Genomic DNA, 19,329 nt, shown 5'->3' on the forward strand with positions numbered 1-19,329 from the left:
TAGGTGAGAATGCATTTAAATGCTGAATAGAACAGGTTTGTTAACTCTTGCTCAGGTTAAAGTACTAGTGTATTTAAAAGACACTATTTTTTTTTATAAGCATATATAAAATCACCAATGACATTAAAAATAATAGTCACCAAGTCCCTTAAAAATGTTCAACAAGTGAAAAACTTAGGAAGATAAAGTTTTGCCTGGAGCACAGTTTAATAAGAATCAAAACAAATGGTAGAAATTTCTCATGTCATTTATATTTGAATCAAGTACATATACACTAGTGTGTGGGCACTTACAAAAATATAAATAAAATCCCCTCACATTTTCTTTAACAACTCTTTAAACGTAGCATAAGAACATTTTACTGAATGCTTATGCACTAAGCATTTTAGGAAAGCATTATAGCAAGAAAGCTTTGTATTTGAACTGAATTGCTATTCATATTTAGGCCTTTGCCTGAAGCCAATACAACTGTCAGTAATCACAAGAGATGTGAGACAGCCCTGCTGTTAAACTGCACAGCCAACATCCCACCTCAGTGTGCTGGTTCCAAGCAGAGAAAAAGCTTAAGAAACTAAACCAACTGTCAAAAAATTTAGTGGTTCATAATTCATTTCCAACCTGAATGAGAACAATGAAAAGTTGCTTTGCAGCAAGCCAGTATCAAGGTTAAACTAGATTTCTTTCCCACCCTTTATGAACAGAATTCAAAGCAACAGTTCAGGTTTAAATGTAGGAAAAGTAGAGAGGTGTATATAGAGACTCAATCTGAAGCTTTAGAAGTCTCAGTTTTACATGGAGGCCTCCACAGACTACCCAAACATACCTGACTGGTATAATCCAAAGATCCCACACAAGATATTATCTTCTCAAACTGAAAACAACTCTTACAAAATTAAGCCCAGGCTTGACAAGTCTCTAAACAGGCCCTTGAAAGCTCTAACACCCAGCAGAACATCACTGCTCACTGCCTTTACTGCTAACACCTGAAAACTCCTGAACCTCAAGTGGGAAACCCTCAGGTCGCTGCATGGGATTGATCTGCCCTGATACTTAACAGAATGCAAAATATATGCACTAGTCCTCCTTCGTAAGCAGCAGGCATTTCCAAAATGCTGTTAGTTTCATAAATATAGGCATCTAAAACTGGCCATAAATCACTTTCTGGAAGATTTTACTTCTTTTCATCAACAAGAAGGGGAGCCTTAAGTGACGAGACTAGATTTTTGTGTCCACAAATTATCAGAGGAAACCTACGTTAAAGATGGAAAAAGGCTAGAGTTTTGTCCAAATCCAGATCCACAACAGAGGTTGCTGTGATAAAGAAGGGGAATTGGAAAGTGGAGGTAGACAGACTCCCAGGAAGAAAGCTATTTAAGAAATTCTAGACACATACTGAGGCACCAGAGTGGTGGTAGAAAAACCCATTCATAATGAGGAAAAAGATACGCAGACAGTTTTCTTCACTTTAATATCAGGTGGTGTTATAAACTGCTAAAACCAGACATCTTCACATTATTACACTTGATGCACCATAAAACAGGTTTATGTTACAGTGTAAGATTCAGTATTATAAAACTTGCAGAGAACTTCACACAGAAGTCTTTATTTTTTACCCCTTTTATTCACATCCAAACCCAGTAACTCTTATCTGTGTACAAACGGAGTATTTCTTCCATCTTCTACAGCTGCTTTCCAACCAACCAGTTCTAAACATCAATACCAACACTGGTAGTGGGAAATCAGCTAGGAAGTGCCACCACGGTCATTTGCTCAAGACACACACACTTCTTGATGGATAACTGGTTGTGGAATTTTACTATCTTCTGTCTTTTCCTGCCCAGGAACTTGGCACACAGTCTTTCGTTTGAATAACCGTAGACTCAACCGTAACAAGTCACTGTCCATTGCTGCAGAATTTGTATAAGTTTGTTTTGTTGCACCCTGTTGAAATTAAAAATGAAAAATAAAAAAAGAAAGAACAGAAAACAGTGGCTTCTAACACCCAAGCTGAGAAATTAACCTCAAGTACTCTCAATAATTAGAGGTTTAATCATACATACTCACTAGAAAAGACTTTGAGAATTAATGATTTTTCTGTTAGCATGCAAGATCATAAAACCTACTGTAGTGCAAAAAATGGCTGAAGTATTTTTTCTTTCAATTTTAACTTGGAAGAACGGAATCTTATCATTCTTGTAAAAGTATATGGCATCTCAAGCAGGAAAACTATTCAACAATTGTCTCTGAAACTGTATTTTAAGCAATTATTTTTATTATGTACTCTCTAAATACAGAAAATGTATCTCCAGAATTTAAACCCCAAAATGAGAAACAGCGTTTACCTCTAGTCTCAATCGTAATCTCTCATCCTAAGTAAAAAATAAACACCCTACAACCTCTTTAAATAAATGTCTGTTCTCTGTTATTTAAAGGACTAGGTCTACTTCAAAACAACAAATACAAAAATCATCTCTCTAGGGAAATGCTTTGAATAGTGGTATCTGTGTTTCTACATTTTGACCAAGCACTGTAAACAAACCACTTACCTTTTCATTCTTCATTAGCTGCTTACGAATTGCAGAATCCCTTCGAAAGCACAGAGCTTTACAGCAAGGACCCAGATTACTGAGAAGACCTGCTCTCTCTTCTTTTCGTAGAAGTGCAGCCATGTTCAAGGCCCCCAGTTCATGTTCAAAAAGGTTTTCTGCATCTAGAAAGAATTGATATTTGCAGAGATCAACATATACATGGTATTTTTGAACAGCAATATACAGTAACATCAAATTCCTTAAAGTTTTACTATTTGTATTTCTGCCTTCTAAACAATATCAAGGTTTGGAAAAAAAGGATATTGCAGTCTATAAAACAAAAAATCAAATAAATCCTTCACCATTTAAAGGAAAGGATGAGTACCCTTGTATGTAGCTTCAGCACTAGAAAGCAATGGTGAGACAGCAATCACCGAGAGGCCTAAAAATCAAGTGACAGCTCTGGGACAGAAGAGGGGTTATCATTTATCGTCAGACATGTGTGACAAAAGGTGTTTATGACTAGCGTTAATCAGAAAGTGGTCTAAGTTTCACTTCTCTGCAAGACATCAGAGAACTGTACCAGTGTCAACACAGGGTTTGTATGGCTATGCAGGCAAATACAACTAATAATTCTTTCACCCATGGTGGGTGAACCTGAAGAACAAGTCAACAGATGCTAATGAACTATACACCCCTCCTGCTGGCTCATCTAAAGCGTTTGTTCATAGTACTCTAAGTGGCAGGACTAGTCTTTTAACACTTTTATCAGAAGAAACAGTGTGCAGCTAGAACACTTTAACCACTTTAACGGAAGATGGATGCTGAGGCGAATCTTGTTCTGTGACAAGTCTGCTTCTATGAAATGCAGACAAAGACAAAAAGAGTGCACATGGCTGGACTGCAGCTCATTGATTCATAACCCTTTTACAATAAATAGGAAGATTATGAAATAATAAAAAAAAAAATACAAATGGTAAGCTATGTAGCTGAGTCCAATTCAGCCACTCCTATATAGTTAAACATTGGGTGTTTAGCAGAGCATCTGACACCTCACTAGAGACAGAGGCAAACCTGGGGAAAATGTAGCAGCTAAAAGCAAAGGCTGCTACAGCAGTTTGGCAGCATGCACGCAGAAGAGAACAAAGATGCATTTTTAAACCACTCAGAGAATTTGGATGAAGCTGAGTAAGACTAGTTTTTAATCAAGGTGAAAAGAAACAAAAAAATTACATGAAATCAAGGGCAGGTTAAAGAAAACTGCAGCGAAGTCACCAAAACAACCTCAGTGCACAATCACCAACACAAATATGTGACAAGACATAGAAAGGCCACTTCAGAGGTAACACTGACAGCTTGCAGGGTCTGCTGAGGTGCCAGACACTGAGCATATCTGGCAAGTAAGCATGTCCATATCCTTAGAGGAAACAGCTGCATATAATAGATAGAGGGTAAATCAGCTACAAATCTCAATTCCATCACATACTATAGATTTCTGTTTCCAAAGAAAAATAATTAAAAAAAAAAAATAATCCCTGAAACAACCTATCACTTCCCTTTCTTCCTGCATTTCAGTGTATTACCAGAAACTTTTCATTCACAACAAGAACAAAGAAGGTAACACCAAACTCAGGAATAAAAGAGGGAAACAAATTACACCAGCATGAAGTAGTCCAAAGTGAAAACACTACATTTTCACTGTAATGCACACCGAATATCTAGCTCAAATTCATTCACTTTTCAGAGCACCATATTTGTGCCTTTGTTTAGAATATAGGTATTGTGGCTGTGTAATCACAATACAAGGAACCTTCAGCTAGCAGATTACAGAGGCAATGCATGCATTTGAAAGGCTACTGGCAGTACCACATGCAGCAACTTTGAAGCCTGTGAGACTGCACACACCAAAGGGAAATCAACAGAGGCACTTCAATCCCCCTTCCTCTCCAGAGCAAAGTTCTGCTGAATCTGAGTACAGTTAAGACAGCCCAGAGGCAGTGCTGGAGAGCCTCCTATTATCACTATAGACTTGCTGTTTGTTTCTAGAGAAGCATGCAAGGACTGCTGAGGTTATTTCAAGTATCATTTTAAATAGCCAGGTGGACTGCAGTTCCTGTTGCAAGTAATCCCTGGTAAGAAGCACTGAAGTATACAGCAAACTTAAAGCTTACAAGGAGAGAGACATGGCTCATAACTTTACTATGTCAGATGGTTTGCAAACTCAGGAAGATTCAATATTGAATCAATTACATTGGTTTTGTGAATTCTTAAGCATAAGAATTGAGATTTTTTTTTAAACTAGAATACTAATACTGCATAGAAAGAACTGCAAATATCGCAGTGGGACATTTACAGTACTTACTAGTACCAACTACACACCTCAAATTATACTATCTATGATGCATTAAAAAGGTTTGCATTTAATTTGACTTTAAAAAAAAGTATAAGCACATAAGCAGTGGCAACAGCGCATGATTAACAGTTACATAATTTAAATGGCTCAAGCAAGCAGTGACATTCATGGAGATTAACAGGGCTGGGAAAAGCACATTTTTTGGTTTTTTTTTCTCTCCACTTGTTTGAGACTGCGAGGTTAAGACAACTACATAAAGAATAATGTTGCAAAGAATTAAAAAGTATCGTCTCAAATTAAGAACTAGAATTTATAGAGTAAAAGGAAAAAAGAAAAATCAGAAAAACCTGCTATTCCCTAAAATCAGGAGCTCTGCAGATACTATTATTTATAAATCATAATCTTCTCACATTTAGATCTGCAATAATTTGCATAGAGATCTTACAGAAAAAGCAGATGTTTCATAGTCCTAAAAAAACCAATTCTATCATGCAAGTTGTTGCAAGCAGTTCAAAAGGTTCCTGGGATGCCAAAGAGTAATATCAGTATTCTCTCTCATGCAAAAGCCCTGCTTATGCTACAGAATTGTAGCAAACAGCACTGGTACAGCTCATGCCCATCCCATCTATCATGCATGTGTTATCCCACACACTTTGTCCAAATGTCAGACCTGTGTATTATTTAATTTTCCACTTCTAGCAGAGACATAATATACAAATTTCACTTAGCTCCTTCATTCTGACCCAAAAACTATCTATGCATTCTGAAGAAAATCCTCAGAAGGAAAATCAGAGAATATGCACAGGACCTTCAGAGAAAGTAAGGAATCTTACTTCTTTCTTGCAATATTACTGCTGATTCACTGCAGAAGATATTTAGCTCTCCAAAAAACTGCTGACACACTTTAGGCTAGGAAAGCATGAATGGTCCCACAAAAAGAATATTCCACTAGGATGAAAAAATTTGTTTAGGCTGTTATTCAAGACCTCCTCACCACTGCTAGAATTAAAAGCCTGATTTGATTGACATGCAGCTGTATTACATTCCTGTAATTTTCACACAATAATCATTATACACTTTCTACTGTCTTCAAACCTAAAATAATGAACTAATGCACATTTCATAAGGACTTTCACTAAGTACAAGACAGTTTAATCCCTGCACAAACAATTACCTTTAGGTTTTTCTAACACCCTCTGGCAAGTCTCTTTAATTTTGGTGAAGAGTTCTGGTCCTGCCAATCGCTTGGAAATGCCAACTCTCAACATAACGGCACCTGGTGTGAATTTTAAGAGCGCAGCCCCAGGCTCACGTGGTTCTTTTGGCTGCTTTGGCATAAGACTGGACCAATCTACATCTATAACATCGACAGGATCTGCAAAAACATTGACAGAGAATGAGTTATCACATCATCATCCCTTACCACAGTTGATTAATTTCACAAGCTGTGTACATCCCCGTCTCCTGAAAGCAACATATATTAGATGAACATTGTCCTGCAGTTCTCAAAGCCTGATCCTTGGACACTTCAGGTAACAATGTCAAAACTCACTTTGATTGGTGGAAAAACAAGCATACAAATATTAAGATTCTTGGATTAAAAAAATCCCACCCCTAATAGTGAAAGGCTGCTAGTACCCTGCTTAGCCAGCCCATTTGAACACATACTTACGCATTCACAAAAGTCACAGTACAACTAAACATGCTATGACAGATCCAGATTAAATGCTTAAAAAGCCAGTATTTCAACTCTGGATGCTGCATTTTTTTTCAAAGGAGATATATACTATTTATTGAAAAACCATACAATTGCGTTTGTCTACTATGTTCATCACAGAAAATATGAACACTGATCATATAGCCCAGCTGACACAACTGAACTTACGATAAGTAGAAGAGTCTATGCTTCCCAGTGCTTTTGGGAAGCATTCCAAGCACAGATAAAATCTGTTCATAAAAATATCAGTTCCAAATAATGATCAAAACCAAATGGGATAAATGAAAACATGTTTATAAAAACAAAAAGCTTACCTTTCTAGCTATATAAAAGATAAGTATTACTTCACAATACATCTCCCAGTACTCTTTACTTACCTCTATACTTCTCAGGCTTACCTATTACAGAACACATGAGAATACTGAAGAGCATACAAACTGCATTCTTAATTCAGAAATACTGTCAACAACAGCATTACATGCAAACTGATCTAATCTTGATATTCAAATAATCATAAAGGGGTTTTGCTATACTTTTACCAGGCATCTTCTCATCCTCCTGTTGATCCTCCCGCTTTTCAGCATCACCTGCCAGAATTTCATCCAGTTCATCATCACTGATTGGTTCATATTCTCCAGCACCAGACCCCAGTGACTGTACATCATCAATCTTTGCTTCATCTTCTCCTCCTACAGAGACAGATAACATACTGTAGCTTTAAAGCAATCATTATTGTTTTCTAAACATGCTTTAAGCAGCCTGAAAACAAAGAGGTTCAGCAAACTAAACTGTTAGTTTTTGGGGACATATATACTCAACATGAAACAGGTATTAACTCATGGAAACAAAGAAGTTATTTCTCTCATATACAATGTGGCAGTTTGAATTTTACATATCTGTCGGGGTTTTTTAGCACAGTATTAGTCAAATTGCACATAGAAAGCCACATTCTGCTTAAAAATCACTGGATTTTGTCCATGGCAGCAAGACAGAGCAGACTTTCCCATACTCACTCCAAACACTATTTTTGACAAGTGCTTCCACTCCACAGATAATCTCCTTAAATGGAATTCTCTCAATTGTACCAGTCAACCCTAATGACCACTTTGTGAGTAATGAGGTAGGAGATATAAGCAATAAATATTCCTCATCATCTTCTCCAGACAACATTTGATTTAACTGCCCAAATTAACAACAAACACTATAGATAATTCTTATTAAGAATGCAAATACGACGAGACAACGTCCTGTTATCTTGTGTAAAACTACAAAAGCTTCATTCACTTGTTTCTCTGCTTCTGAAGACTGGACTTCAGGCCCTACCATCCCAAAGACCCAAAAATTCCAAATCCTACAATGCCTTTTTTCCTCTCAGAAGATTTTAGAGAAGAAAACTCCTGCAATCACCAAAAAACCCCAATTTACTGAACATAACCGTAATGTACACCAGTTACTCTGGATTTACACTCTTGCTTCTTTTACATTGTTGATATAAGCTAAAAGTACTTCACAAACTCTCTATCTATGCAAAGCTCAAGCAGTCTAATCCATGTGACAAACTCTTAAGTCTGTCAGTGTTTGCCCCCTACTTACTTCATTTATTAATCCTAAGCACGTTTTCCCCAGTACCATTAAGGCCAGCAAATTAACGCTGCATTTAATAAGATTACCTCAGGAAAGCCATTTTTGGACTCTTATGTCAAGCCATATGTATGTTTCACCTACTAATCAGATAATAATTTCTATGATAATTGGGCTCTGCAGAAGAAAAAACCCAAAGAACAGTTCCAAGTCAATACTCATCTTTTTTCACTCATTACCTGTCACTTCCAAAATAAGAAATAGATCTTATAATGATATAACAAGGCAATCAAAAGTTGGTGTTACTCTTCAGCAAACTGCCAATTCAGAAATGTTACACCTTGGTGAAATTATGCCTCAAATCATTTATGTTTCTTTGCCTCAAGAGTTCTTTAGAAATTAACAAATAACACTAACACAATTAACACTAAGGAAGATGGTCATCAGATTTCCTCTTATTGTGTCTGCTTCCACAGTAGAGAAGCTGGAGACAATAAGTCTTTGAGTAGAAAATTATTCTAATATAGCTCAGTTCAGCACTATGCTAAAAAGGAAAGAATAAAATATTTGTCACTCTAGGTTCTTTCCCAGAATATCTCACCTTCTAAACTCTCTACCTTTTCGGCCTCATTTCCATCTTCAAAACCTTGTAAAGGTCCTAAATCTTTGTCTGTTCTTTCCTTCTCTGAAGCCGCTGAATCCCGACAAACACCATCAAATTCCTTTTCGTGATCTCTGTCCAGCTTTGTTTCACTGTGTTTTGTTGATTCTTTCTGAGAGGAGATGTCAAGAGTTCTGTCTCTCTCTCTTTCAGTAGTATCAGGTAATTGTCTCTCTCGCTCTCTGTCTAGCTCCCGTCTTTTCTCCCTCTCCCTCTCTCGTTCTCTGAGTCTCTCTCGTTCCCTGCTCCTTGGCCAGTCTTTGTCAACATCTCGGTCCCAGTCTCTCTGTCTTCCCTCCCTCCTGTCTCTCTCGCGTTCTCGATCATGTTCATGTCGATCTCGCTCCTGAAGTCTTTCCCTGCTATCGAAGGACCCGGATCTGGAATGGACCTGACGATCTGATTCAGGAGAACTTCTTCTTGAACTGTGGCTTCTTGAATCTTGACGATCTGAATAAAATAATTTAAATATATGCATGACTACAGCACGTAAATTTTACTATTTTACTAGATCAAAGCATTGTAAAGATTTAGGTATGAAAAAAGCATCGTCTTCAAATTAATAATGCCTTCAGATTGCCTGTAGTTTTTAACCTTACTTAAAAACATAAGGTATTTATCCACTACCAAAAAGGATTTTTAGTGGATACTTTCTACTATGACAGAAGCCAAACTGAAGGTACATCATTTTAACTCAGAAATTTAGGCAAGGGAGGAAAAAAAAAAAAAGGAAAAAGGAATCATCTCAAAATGCAAAATTTTCAAAATATGTCTTCTAAAAATTAGGAATGCCTTGGCTATCAAATGATCAATTCAGAAAAATAGTTTCAGGCACGTAACTGTAAGAACAGAGAGCTGAAGAGCTTTAGGAGGAAGATATTTTCCTACTGATGTTGTTTAAATTTTAAAACATTTTACTTTTTTTCCTTCATTTTTTCCCCAGGAACTACACAAATAAAACAAGTCAACAGTTGATATTTTGATTTACAACAAAGATGATTTCCATATGCATTAGAAGTATGCTTAACAGGAATCAGGACAGACTTACCTCAGTGAAAATATCTCCTGAGATAATGGATCTCTCTCCCAGAGAGGAAACATTTTCATTTTGCATACATTTTGGAATTTCCATATCAAAATGAATGTTAATAATGAATTTAAGAGCATTATTTAGATGATAAAACTACCTCAATGTTCTGTTAGCACAAGCATTTTCTCTTTCTACGAGGTTTTTTTGTCCTACAAATTACTTCATTCCCCAGACAGCATGAACTGAATCTGACTGAATGTTTTGGTGTAAACAAAGTGGTTAATCCTGCCCACTGAGGATCAGCTTTTCAAATACGGTAACATTTGCAGGAGTCTTAATTCACTCGGTTGTACAATGAATGGCAGAGAGCACCTTCCTTCTCCCTTCACACTAATTACAAATGAAAAGAGTATACAGCCATGCAAGAATGATTTGGGATTTTTATTACTTTTGCACTTTTATACAGAATTGATAGGTCAGTCTCACCATGAAGTGCTAAGGCTTGGATAATAGGCCCAAGCCAGAGTTGACCTGTATGTTTTATACAGATGAATCCTGTACATTTTATAACTGATAAGCATTGTACTAATAGGTATTATACTAAGTTATAGCAAAACACCTATCCTGATGTAAAAGGTGGGAATATTGAAGCCTGAAAAACAGGCCCTGAACCGAAATTGCTAACTCAGTATGTAGTCATTAGTGAAATATGCATAGAAAATGTAGCTTAAACACCATAAAACATGTATCCTTCTTTGTGTGTGTAAACAAGATAACAGGGCCACAAAGACAGTTGTCTGGCCCTGTGACCTGGTGTGTGACCTTGCTCATAAATCAATTAGATAAGCTGGGAAAACTCCCTTAGTTTTTCCCCTGAGCCCTGGCCAGGCTCTGGGAAAATCTAACGTGAGACTGACTCCAGATATTTCCACTTAAAGCAAAGGTGCCAGCTATTCTGGCTAGCTGATTTTTAGGTATATAAGGCTGGACCCGCTCACAGCGACTTTGGAAGCCTCACCTACGGGTGGACGCACCGCGTAGGATTTCCCACTTGCCGGGACAGGCTCTCCAAATCCTCGCTGTAACCGGGGCTGCCCAGCGACTGCGGGTCTGGATGATGGTAACGTATGCAAGTGGTGATGGATCTTTCTTAATCACTATTCTCTCTCTCAGGTAGTAATGATTTGATGCATTACCCTGCATTCTCCCATTTGTTTAAGTGCACTATTCTATCTTTTCTTACTGTATGTTTTCTGTATTATTCTGTTATATTATTTAGTTATTTCTAGTAAAATACGCCTGCTCTTTTCACTCTGGTGTCTGAGTTTAATTGATATCCCTAATCAGCAAAACACACCAAAATGTATCTTATTACCTGAAGATGTGCTGCGACTGGGTTCCCCTCGTTTCAGCTGATCAATTCTGGATTTCCGTTCCCCCGTGATTTCTAAGCTTTTCTTCTCTCTGTCCCTGTCCCTGTCTCTGTCTCTAGAGCTACTGTGCAGGATCCTCTTCCGTCCAGTCTGGTCATCTCCACTGCGATGAGCTGATTCATTGGAAGGGGATCTAAGTCTGCTCGAGGCATGGCTCCGATTGCTACCAAGGCTGCTGCTGCGCTTCTGATCCACGGGTTTACGGTGTGGTCCATCCTCTATAGTAACATGAGGGGCTTCCACCTTTTCTCCCCTTGTCCTGTGACTTTTTCTATGGGAATCCTCAGTGCTTCTTTCTGGAACAACAATGTCACCGCGTTCAGGAACATCTTCATCTGACCAGTCACTAAACGTTGTATCTTCTCTTTTTTGGGGGACTTCTGCCACAGCTTTCTCAGGTGGTGCTTCAACCAGTTCTTCTTTTGTTACAGGAGGGGTTCTTGGACCTTTCTTCTTTTTATGATGTGGAACAATTTCTTCATCAGAAACTTCAGAATCACCCTTGGATCTCTTCCGCTTTTTCTCTACGTTTTTCTTTTTTTGACCTTTCTTGGGCGAAAAGACCTGGCTTTCCTCAGTTGTTGACTCATTAGCATACCTTTCCACCCCACTGTCATCATCCTTCTTCTTCTTTGTGGCCTTTTTCTGTACCTTAGACTTCTTCTTGCTGTCATCATGCATTCTATCAGAACCATCTCTTTCTTCAGAGGGACGGTGTCCAAGATTTTCCTGAACCCTGGACCGGGAGCCTTCTGAAGCATCCAGTTGCTCTCTTTGCTTATCTGCTGAAGAAATCCTCTCTTTAAACTCTGGTTCTTCGTAACGCCGGGAACTTTCCTTTCTGTCCGATTTTCGCTCTTCTTCTTTCCAGCGACTCTGCCGCTCTTCTGTAACATGAGAGGGGCTCAGTGACCGGGATTCCTGTGGCCGCACAACCTGGCTCAGAAGTCTGTGCTTGTCATCTGCAAAATGGGAAAAAGGATGTACTTGTATTGTTTAGGAAGGAGAACATGCGAGCATTTGGTATCTTGTGCATGCCCCAAAGTGTCAATTAAAACATCTAATCCATTGTTTCAGCTACATTTCTTAAGTTTTTCTACTGCTGCAGCAGCAACAGACTACCATTTTGGTAAACATGCATCTTAAAAAACAGATGTGAAAGTCACCATCACCTGGCAAATGTAACACATAGTGACAAAATGAAGATAAAAGACAAACATATAGATTAAGAAAAATGGCGTTGCTCATAAAAAGCAGGGGAGAAGGACATTTCCCGAAGCTTTCCCCATGTTTTCTCTATTTAAGATTGCAAGTTATTTTCCATAGGCAGAGGGTAAGCTGGATCCAGCTGCAGAGAAAGCCCGCTCCTACTCACTTTTATCATCTCCACTGTTGTAAGCATCACTATCAGGAGAGTGCTCACGGCGACGTTTGGGTGACTGACGAGGACTGGGACTGCTTTCATTTCTGTGACGCTTCCTGAAGAAGAAACACATACAGTCAAACTTCTTTAGGATTCTTTAAAGAAAACATTAATTATCTGAATTTATCATCAATACAATCCCTGAAGTCACCTCTTACAGAAGACAATGCACCTAAGGCCATCAGGAAGTTTTGTAGTTTTCTAAGTCATTATTCCAAAACTGCAAGTACGATCAAGTTTTCTGACCATACTGTAAGATACATTGAACTAAAACTCAAACACTTAAGACAACTATCTTTTTAGCTAAAAGTTATGAAAGATTATTAAGATCAATTTTTCCCTGTGGCAATGATCTTTGCAGTGAATTGACCCCAGCTGGCAGCTAAGCCCACACCTAGATGCTTCCTTACTTATCCCTGCAGCGTGATGGGAGAGAGCCTGTACTAGATGATTTATAGGAATCCACAACTCTCTCACACAAAAGTTACTAATTATTTCCAAACAAAGCAGTCATTCAGGGCAATGATGTTTTGTTGCATATTGTTGATCGAGCAATGAGAATTTTATTACGCTAAATGAAAAAAAAAAAAGAAAAAGCAAATTGGTGCTAAGCACTTAAAGGAAGCACCACACATTTACTCAGAACATTGTTCATGCCTTCACTGGTAGCCTTCTGGTATTGAAAATTTAGTAGTGCAAAGGGCACTTAATGTTTCACAGAAATTTAACAGAAAAAGTCACGAACCCTGACCTAGTTAGCTGCTATCTGACTTTCCAGGCTTCAAGAGGTACCACAGTCTGCTATTATGTTTCCAAACACAACTGCATTATTAAAGGCAAGACCATACAAGTATACTTAGAAGGGAAAATGACACTGTCTGACTTAATTGTTAGCTCCTGAGTAGTTCCATAATTCTGCACTAACAATGCACTGGATTGCTTTCACCAGCACAGTACTGGTTTTGAGGCCACCAGTATGTGCCACACAGATGCTGAGGAGACATGGCTCCAGACAGGGCCTCTGCATAAACAGGATATCTTCTTCCTTATGATACTCCCCTGCTTACTAACTTACTGAAATCAACAGTAAAAGACTGCCTTTTTTGTTTCATTTCCTTCTTTTCTTTGACTGAAGTAACGTTTGGATCCACTCACTTGGATTTTCTTTCCTCATGGACATCTCTTGAACTTCTTTCTTCTCGGATGTCTTCTCTCTTATCTCTGCGGTCTTCCCTCCCTTTTTCTTTGTCGTCCCAGTCTCTCTGGCGGTCTCTTTCTTTATCCCTGTCTCGACCTCTCTCCCTTTCTCGTTCCCGCTCTCGATCTCTTTCTCGCTCTCGCTCCCTTTCTCGTTCCTCCCGCTCTCGCTCTCGCTCCTTCTCCCTTTCCCTCTCTCGCTCCCTTTCCCTGTCATGGTCCCTGTCTCGGTCCCGCTCACGGTCCCTGTCTTTGTCCCGCTCCCTCTCTCTCTCCCGTTCCCGAGCACGATCTCGTTCCAACTCTCTTTCCTTCTCCCTTTCTCTTTCTCGGTCTCTTTCTCTTTCCCTCTCTCGGTCTCTCTCCCTTTCTCGCTCTCTTTCCCGGGCCCTTTCATCTCTCCTATCATCAGACCGATCTACCCTTCGCTCTTCTCTTCTTTCATCCCGCTCAAGGTCATCGCTTCGTCCTTGATGTCGTACTGGTGAGCTTGCTCTCTGATCTGTGAAGAGAAGCAGGTTTGATTACCAAGTGCTAAAGGGACATACCCTGTATCCACTATGCTACTAAAAACCCGAGAGCTTTTGTTTTGACAATCCAGATATTGGTTTGCATTAATGAAAAGCAACTCCCTGCAGAAACCTGGAAATTCTCGGGGAGGGTGGGGGGAAGATAAAAAGCAGTACTAATTTTGAAAGAGTTTTTCCAATATTTAGGGAGTGAGCTTTCCTTATTTTAACCAAAAGTTACTACAAAAATTATACGTCTCACAGCCTAGCTATTACTATTGCATTACACAATTCAAAACCTGGTATAAAATCTTGAAAAGCTCTGAATGACATACATATGAAATATTAAGACTTCTGTACAAAAATTTTACTTCCTAAACCTATTAAGCGTCATGGGCTTTACAAGAACTCACACTATTTATCATACACGGTAAAAGTAACTGCAAAATAAGAAATACTGGCCTGTCTCATCACAGAAGAGATCCTGCAAATACACAACCAAATCCATAAGAAAGGGAAAGGGGAGGATGAGATACAGGAAGCAGAACTGCTAGAAGTTTTAATACGTATTCACTGCAGAGTCTTAAAGAGTTTTAAAAAATGAGTTTTTATTGTTCAGATGGCAGATTAGAGTCAGGGACAAAACTAAACTTATGCAGAAAATGAGTGATCCAGAAGGACAGTGAAACCTGATTTATCTAACAGTATTTACTCTCCACAGACTTAGCTGCATTTTTGTTAATTATATTTTAATTATATTTTAGAGTATTTCTATAAATTTTAAACACTTCATAACAATTTCTATGCTGATGTTAGTAGTATCTGAACCACAACAAATCAATAAAACTATTTTTCCACAGTATCTATTAAAAGCACTATACAAAAGAGCAAAAAATGGCATGAACAGAGGTTAGTATTTTTCGGTTCATTACTCTGAGGTTGAGTGTGCACTTCACTGTAAATTGAGACAATGTCCACCAGGGGCGAGCAGGCAGAGTTTGAACAGGATAAATCAATAAAATGTGCATTTCCATCAGTTTAATCAATTTTCATCTCTGAGTGAATTAATGACGACTTAATGCTCCCCTGTTACCAGGTAAAATTAAAAGCAAACTTGAGTGACATTTCTGCCGTGGATGTAACACTTCTTTTTTAAAAAGGTAAATCATCAATCCATGCCATTGGTTCTGTGAACAGGTTTCACATTCTTTTAATGGTGCCTATAACATTATAATATGATTTACTGTGCATACTAAGTAGTAGATCAGAGTTCTGTAATGCCTATTTGTTATGTCAGTTTGGGTGACAAAACATCCACATCAAAGTCTTACGTGATTCAAGATACTGGAAGTGTATTAGACAGTTAAATGTGGATAGTCAGCACTTCTTACATGACTTCATTTTCTGAAGCGCTGTTCCAGTGGTTGTTTGGAACACCTAAAGATTTGCCTTAGTTGAATAAAGGCAGCCTAAATTTGCAAGCTTGCATTCTAAAATGATACTAAAAAGATTCCTTACATATCATAGAACTAAGTACCAACCAAAACCTATCTCGATTTTCTCTGAATGACAAATGTTAAGACTGTGATCCAATTATGGAAACTGTGTCTTGAATTGTAACTCTGAGGAGGATTTACTGTCAGGAAAAGTGATCTAAATTTTTAAGGGAGAAAACAACAAATCTTATCTCCATTCAAGCTCTTTATATTTTTTCCCCCCAAAGAGAAGCACAATCCATTCAAAGCAACCTCCCTTCTAGAAATTTATTTTGTTGTGATGAAATGTTTTTACTCCTAAGTGGGTTTTTTTTTTGCTTTTTTTTTAAAATTCTTAATAAATTAAGAACTCAGTATGATATGAAGAGCACAGATCACATTACAATATATCTAGGATTTATTGAGGGTGGAGAGGTGGAAGAGATGAAAGCTAGTCTGCAAAAGCCAACCCCCAGGACACATTCAGACTGCAGGATTTTTCAGCTGACAATACAAAGGAAGCCTGGAGATCAGGTTTATTGAAATCCTGCCTTGAAGAGAAGAAAGAATCTAAAACAGAACCTTTCTCAAGAACAAGCAAACCAGATACGTTTCAATGGGCCAAAAACCATTTCTCAAAGTAGCATACAAAACATCCCTTTGAAAAGCTGAAGTTAAAACAACAGCTAAAACATTTATCTGTCACTTCCAAATCAAAAGTCCACAGAAAAAAACCCGCTATAATTTTATATTTATTCTTCACAGCTCCTCCTTTCATCTTCATGCCATTTTCATTTCCCTGACTCCTCCTGTTCTCTTAATTGGTGAGCAATACAAATTATTTGTCAGACTGAAAGTTGGTACTAAGTTCCTTAGAGATAACACAGTACCCTTTCAGGTGCAGAAGTGTGACATCTTGCATACTATGTCTAAAAGTAGTCTTGCATATTCTTTCCATGATCACTGGTATCTGTACCAACACTTACTAGCCAATGATGACTGACCACAGCAAAGCATTCATCACTATTAAATTCCCCAGGCAATAAATTTTTGAATTAATCATAAATTTAAACTGTCACTTACTTTAGTAGTAAGCAGTCCGTAATTAAGTCAGTCTAGCAGTCAGGTCTTCCCCAAAACACACTCAATTAATTTACAGTGCAAAAGTACCATGTTTCTATACAGACAAACAGAACCAGTAATGAAACGCAATCATAACTATGCGTATGAACATGAAGTGGAGGAGAAGGAAGAGAGGAGGAAAAAACATTTTACGTTGAAGCTGTACAATGATCTCTTGATGAAGTTTAGTTTGTTTAAAGACTACTTGAATGAATAAAAACAGAAGGTGCCAAAATCTAGCCATAGGGAGGGAGAAAGGCCATAGCATTCACGCATACACTGCCAATGACAGATTACTACAGAAGTTAACTTACATCAAGGGTAGGACTAGTGTCAGTGTGCAGTGTCAAATGAGTTAGTTATGAGTTAGTGGTGTGGGATGAAACAAGGAAGAAAAAGGACGGAGAGAGAAACACACACACTCATACATATACACTTGACTACATAGGTATGTGTAAAAATATACATTAAAATACCTCTTTCTCTGTTGTCACGCCTGTCCCGTTCACCATGTCTTCTTTCAAAGGAGGAATCCCTCGCTTGTTCTCGACTGTCATAACGATCCCGATCAGGGTAGCTACTCCTTGATTCCCAGCTGTCATGGTAGTTTCCACTACTGCTGTGACCATCAACTTGGGACCCTCTAGTGCTCCGACTTCCTAATAGAGATGCATCAATATAAAAGATGAGTTTCCACATGTAGGGAAATCCACTGATATTTTTTACCAACTAAAAATACTGCCAAAGGTTAAAATCCCAGGTTTTGGGGGTTTTTTTGGGTGGCCAGAGGTGGGTGTGTGCGAAAGATGGTGTTCAAGTACCTAAGACATGCAGTTGCTTTTGAGAGAATGCAAAAGAACTGCTGCCCAGTACTTTGAAACACGCTGCCTCCTACGAATCTCTCACTACACATCAGCCTCTTACTTGTGTTTGTAGCCCATGGGAAAATTTAGGCTTGCAGAAACATTAAATAAAGTGGTGTAAGGGTTAGTGCTTGTTTTAAAATGGGATGGCAGAATACCAATGTTATGCCACTTTAATGAATAGAGAACACAGAAGTGTTATAAATTTAAGCATCTGTTCTGATTTAACAACAATAGAACATAGCTTTAAAAGCATGAACTATCTGGCAACACTTCCATATCAAATATCGAACAAGATAGTATGAATGTCAATATTCAGTCTTCAATGATAGGGACACATTTATTTTTTAAATCACGCAATACCCTTGTCAGATAATTCTGGACCTCTGCCTCGACTTCTGCCAGTTCTATCACTTCTGCTCTCATTTCTGGAGTCACTTCTGGAGTCATTCCTTGTTTCAGTACGAGAGCTCTCCTCCCTGCCATGGGATCTTCCATAGCTGCGCGAGTCCTCCTGATACTGGTCATCCTTTTTATGGGCATCACGACTCTCTCTGTCTCTGTAGTCATGGGAATCTCGTGTGGAGCGTGAGTCTCTCTGATCACGACTATCTTTGGTATCTCTGCTATAATCCCTCGTATCTCTGGAGTCTCGAGTGTCTCTGGATTCCCTTGGCTCCCTCCGATCTCTGTTGTCTCTTGTCTCCCTTCGATCTCTTCCATCACGGGACTCTCTGTCATCTCTATGATCCCTGGAGGTACTCTGCTCCTGCTCATAATCACGATCATCTCTTGTTTCTCTTTCTTTTTCCCTTTTCCCTCTAGTTTCTGTAAAATGTTTAAAAGAATGTTATATACCTAGCTTAATCAGAGCAAGCAAAAATTTAGCACACAAATAATACAGTCAAAGTATATTTCTGATATACACACAGAAAATCAAAATTAATATGTAAGTAGGAGAAGATCATGTTGGGTATCTACCTATACATTCAGTAAGCTTTAAAGATCTTTTTGTGAATTTGAATCTGTACTTTACAAATATTTACCTGTTCAAAGGATAGTAAGTATAATAAAAATAAATTTTAAACATATTAGAGAGCAAGCACATTTCAGTAATTTTAACATAGGATCATTTCTCCTCTAATCATACATTCCTTTTTTTCCTCCATGCACACTTATTTTCAGGAAATTTGTGCTGTAATTAGACCACTTGCTTTTAAGACCCCAATGTCCTGATAAAGTCTTTTTCTTCTTTCCCCTTTTTTTTTTTAAATTACCTATTTATAATGTTACTGCTACAAGAAGGTAAGTTTACAGCCAGTCTCAAAAAAGCTGACATATGTCCTCTTTATAATCTGTCTCTTGAGAGAAACAGCCTGTTTGCCCATCACAAATTGCTCAACCAGCTTTATGGATTTCCAGAGGGAATAACTGTTT

At 38.2% G+C, this 19,329-nt stretch overlaps 1 protein-coding gene across 8 annotated transcripts in view; it reads right to left on the reverse strand.

Annotated features, from left to right (window-relative positions):
* Positions 1-1,449: 1,449 nt before the first annotated feature.
* Positions 1,450-19,329, reverse strand: part of ZC3H13 (zinc finger CCCH-type containing 13) — a 48,923-nt gene continuing 31,043 nt past the window's right edge. For 6 of the 8 annotated variants that reach the window (XM_074815665.1, XM_074815664.1, XM_074815657.1 and 3 more), the window contains 10 exons: positions 18,256-18,720; positions 17,506-17,688; positions 13,882-14,425; positions 12,679-12,782; positions 11,246-12,265; positions 8,781-9,290; positions 7,132-7,287; positions 6,056-6,256; positions 2,547-2,710; positions 1,450-1,941 (listed from right to left, as the gene is read on the reverse strand). In XM_074815665.1, the coding sequence (XP_074671766.1) occupies positions 1,771-1,941; positions 2,547-2,710; positions 6,056-6,256; positions 7,132-7,287; positions 8,781-9,290; positions 11,246-12,265; positions 12,679-12,782; positions 13,882-14,425; positions 17,506-17,688; positions 18,256-18,720 (3,518 nt within the window). In that variant the 3' untranslated portion in view covers positions 1,450-1,770. The remainder of the gene's footprint in view (positions 1,942-2,546; positions 2,711-6,055; positions 6,257-7,131; positions 7,288-8,780; positions 9,291-11,245; positions 12,266-12,678; positions 12,783-13,881; positions 14,426-17,505; positions 17,689-18,255; positions 18,721-19,329) is intronic. The other 2 variants (XM_074815659.1, XM_074815658.1) reach the window with 2 other exon arrangements.

This window comes from Strix aluco, chromosome 2 (genome assembly GCF_031877795.1).
Source record: "Strix aluco isolate bStrAlu1 chromosome 2, bStrAlu1.hap1, whole genome shotgun sequence".
Lineage (NCBI taxonomy): Eukaryota > Metazoa > Chordata > Aves > Strigiformes > Strigidae > Strix > Strix aluco.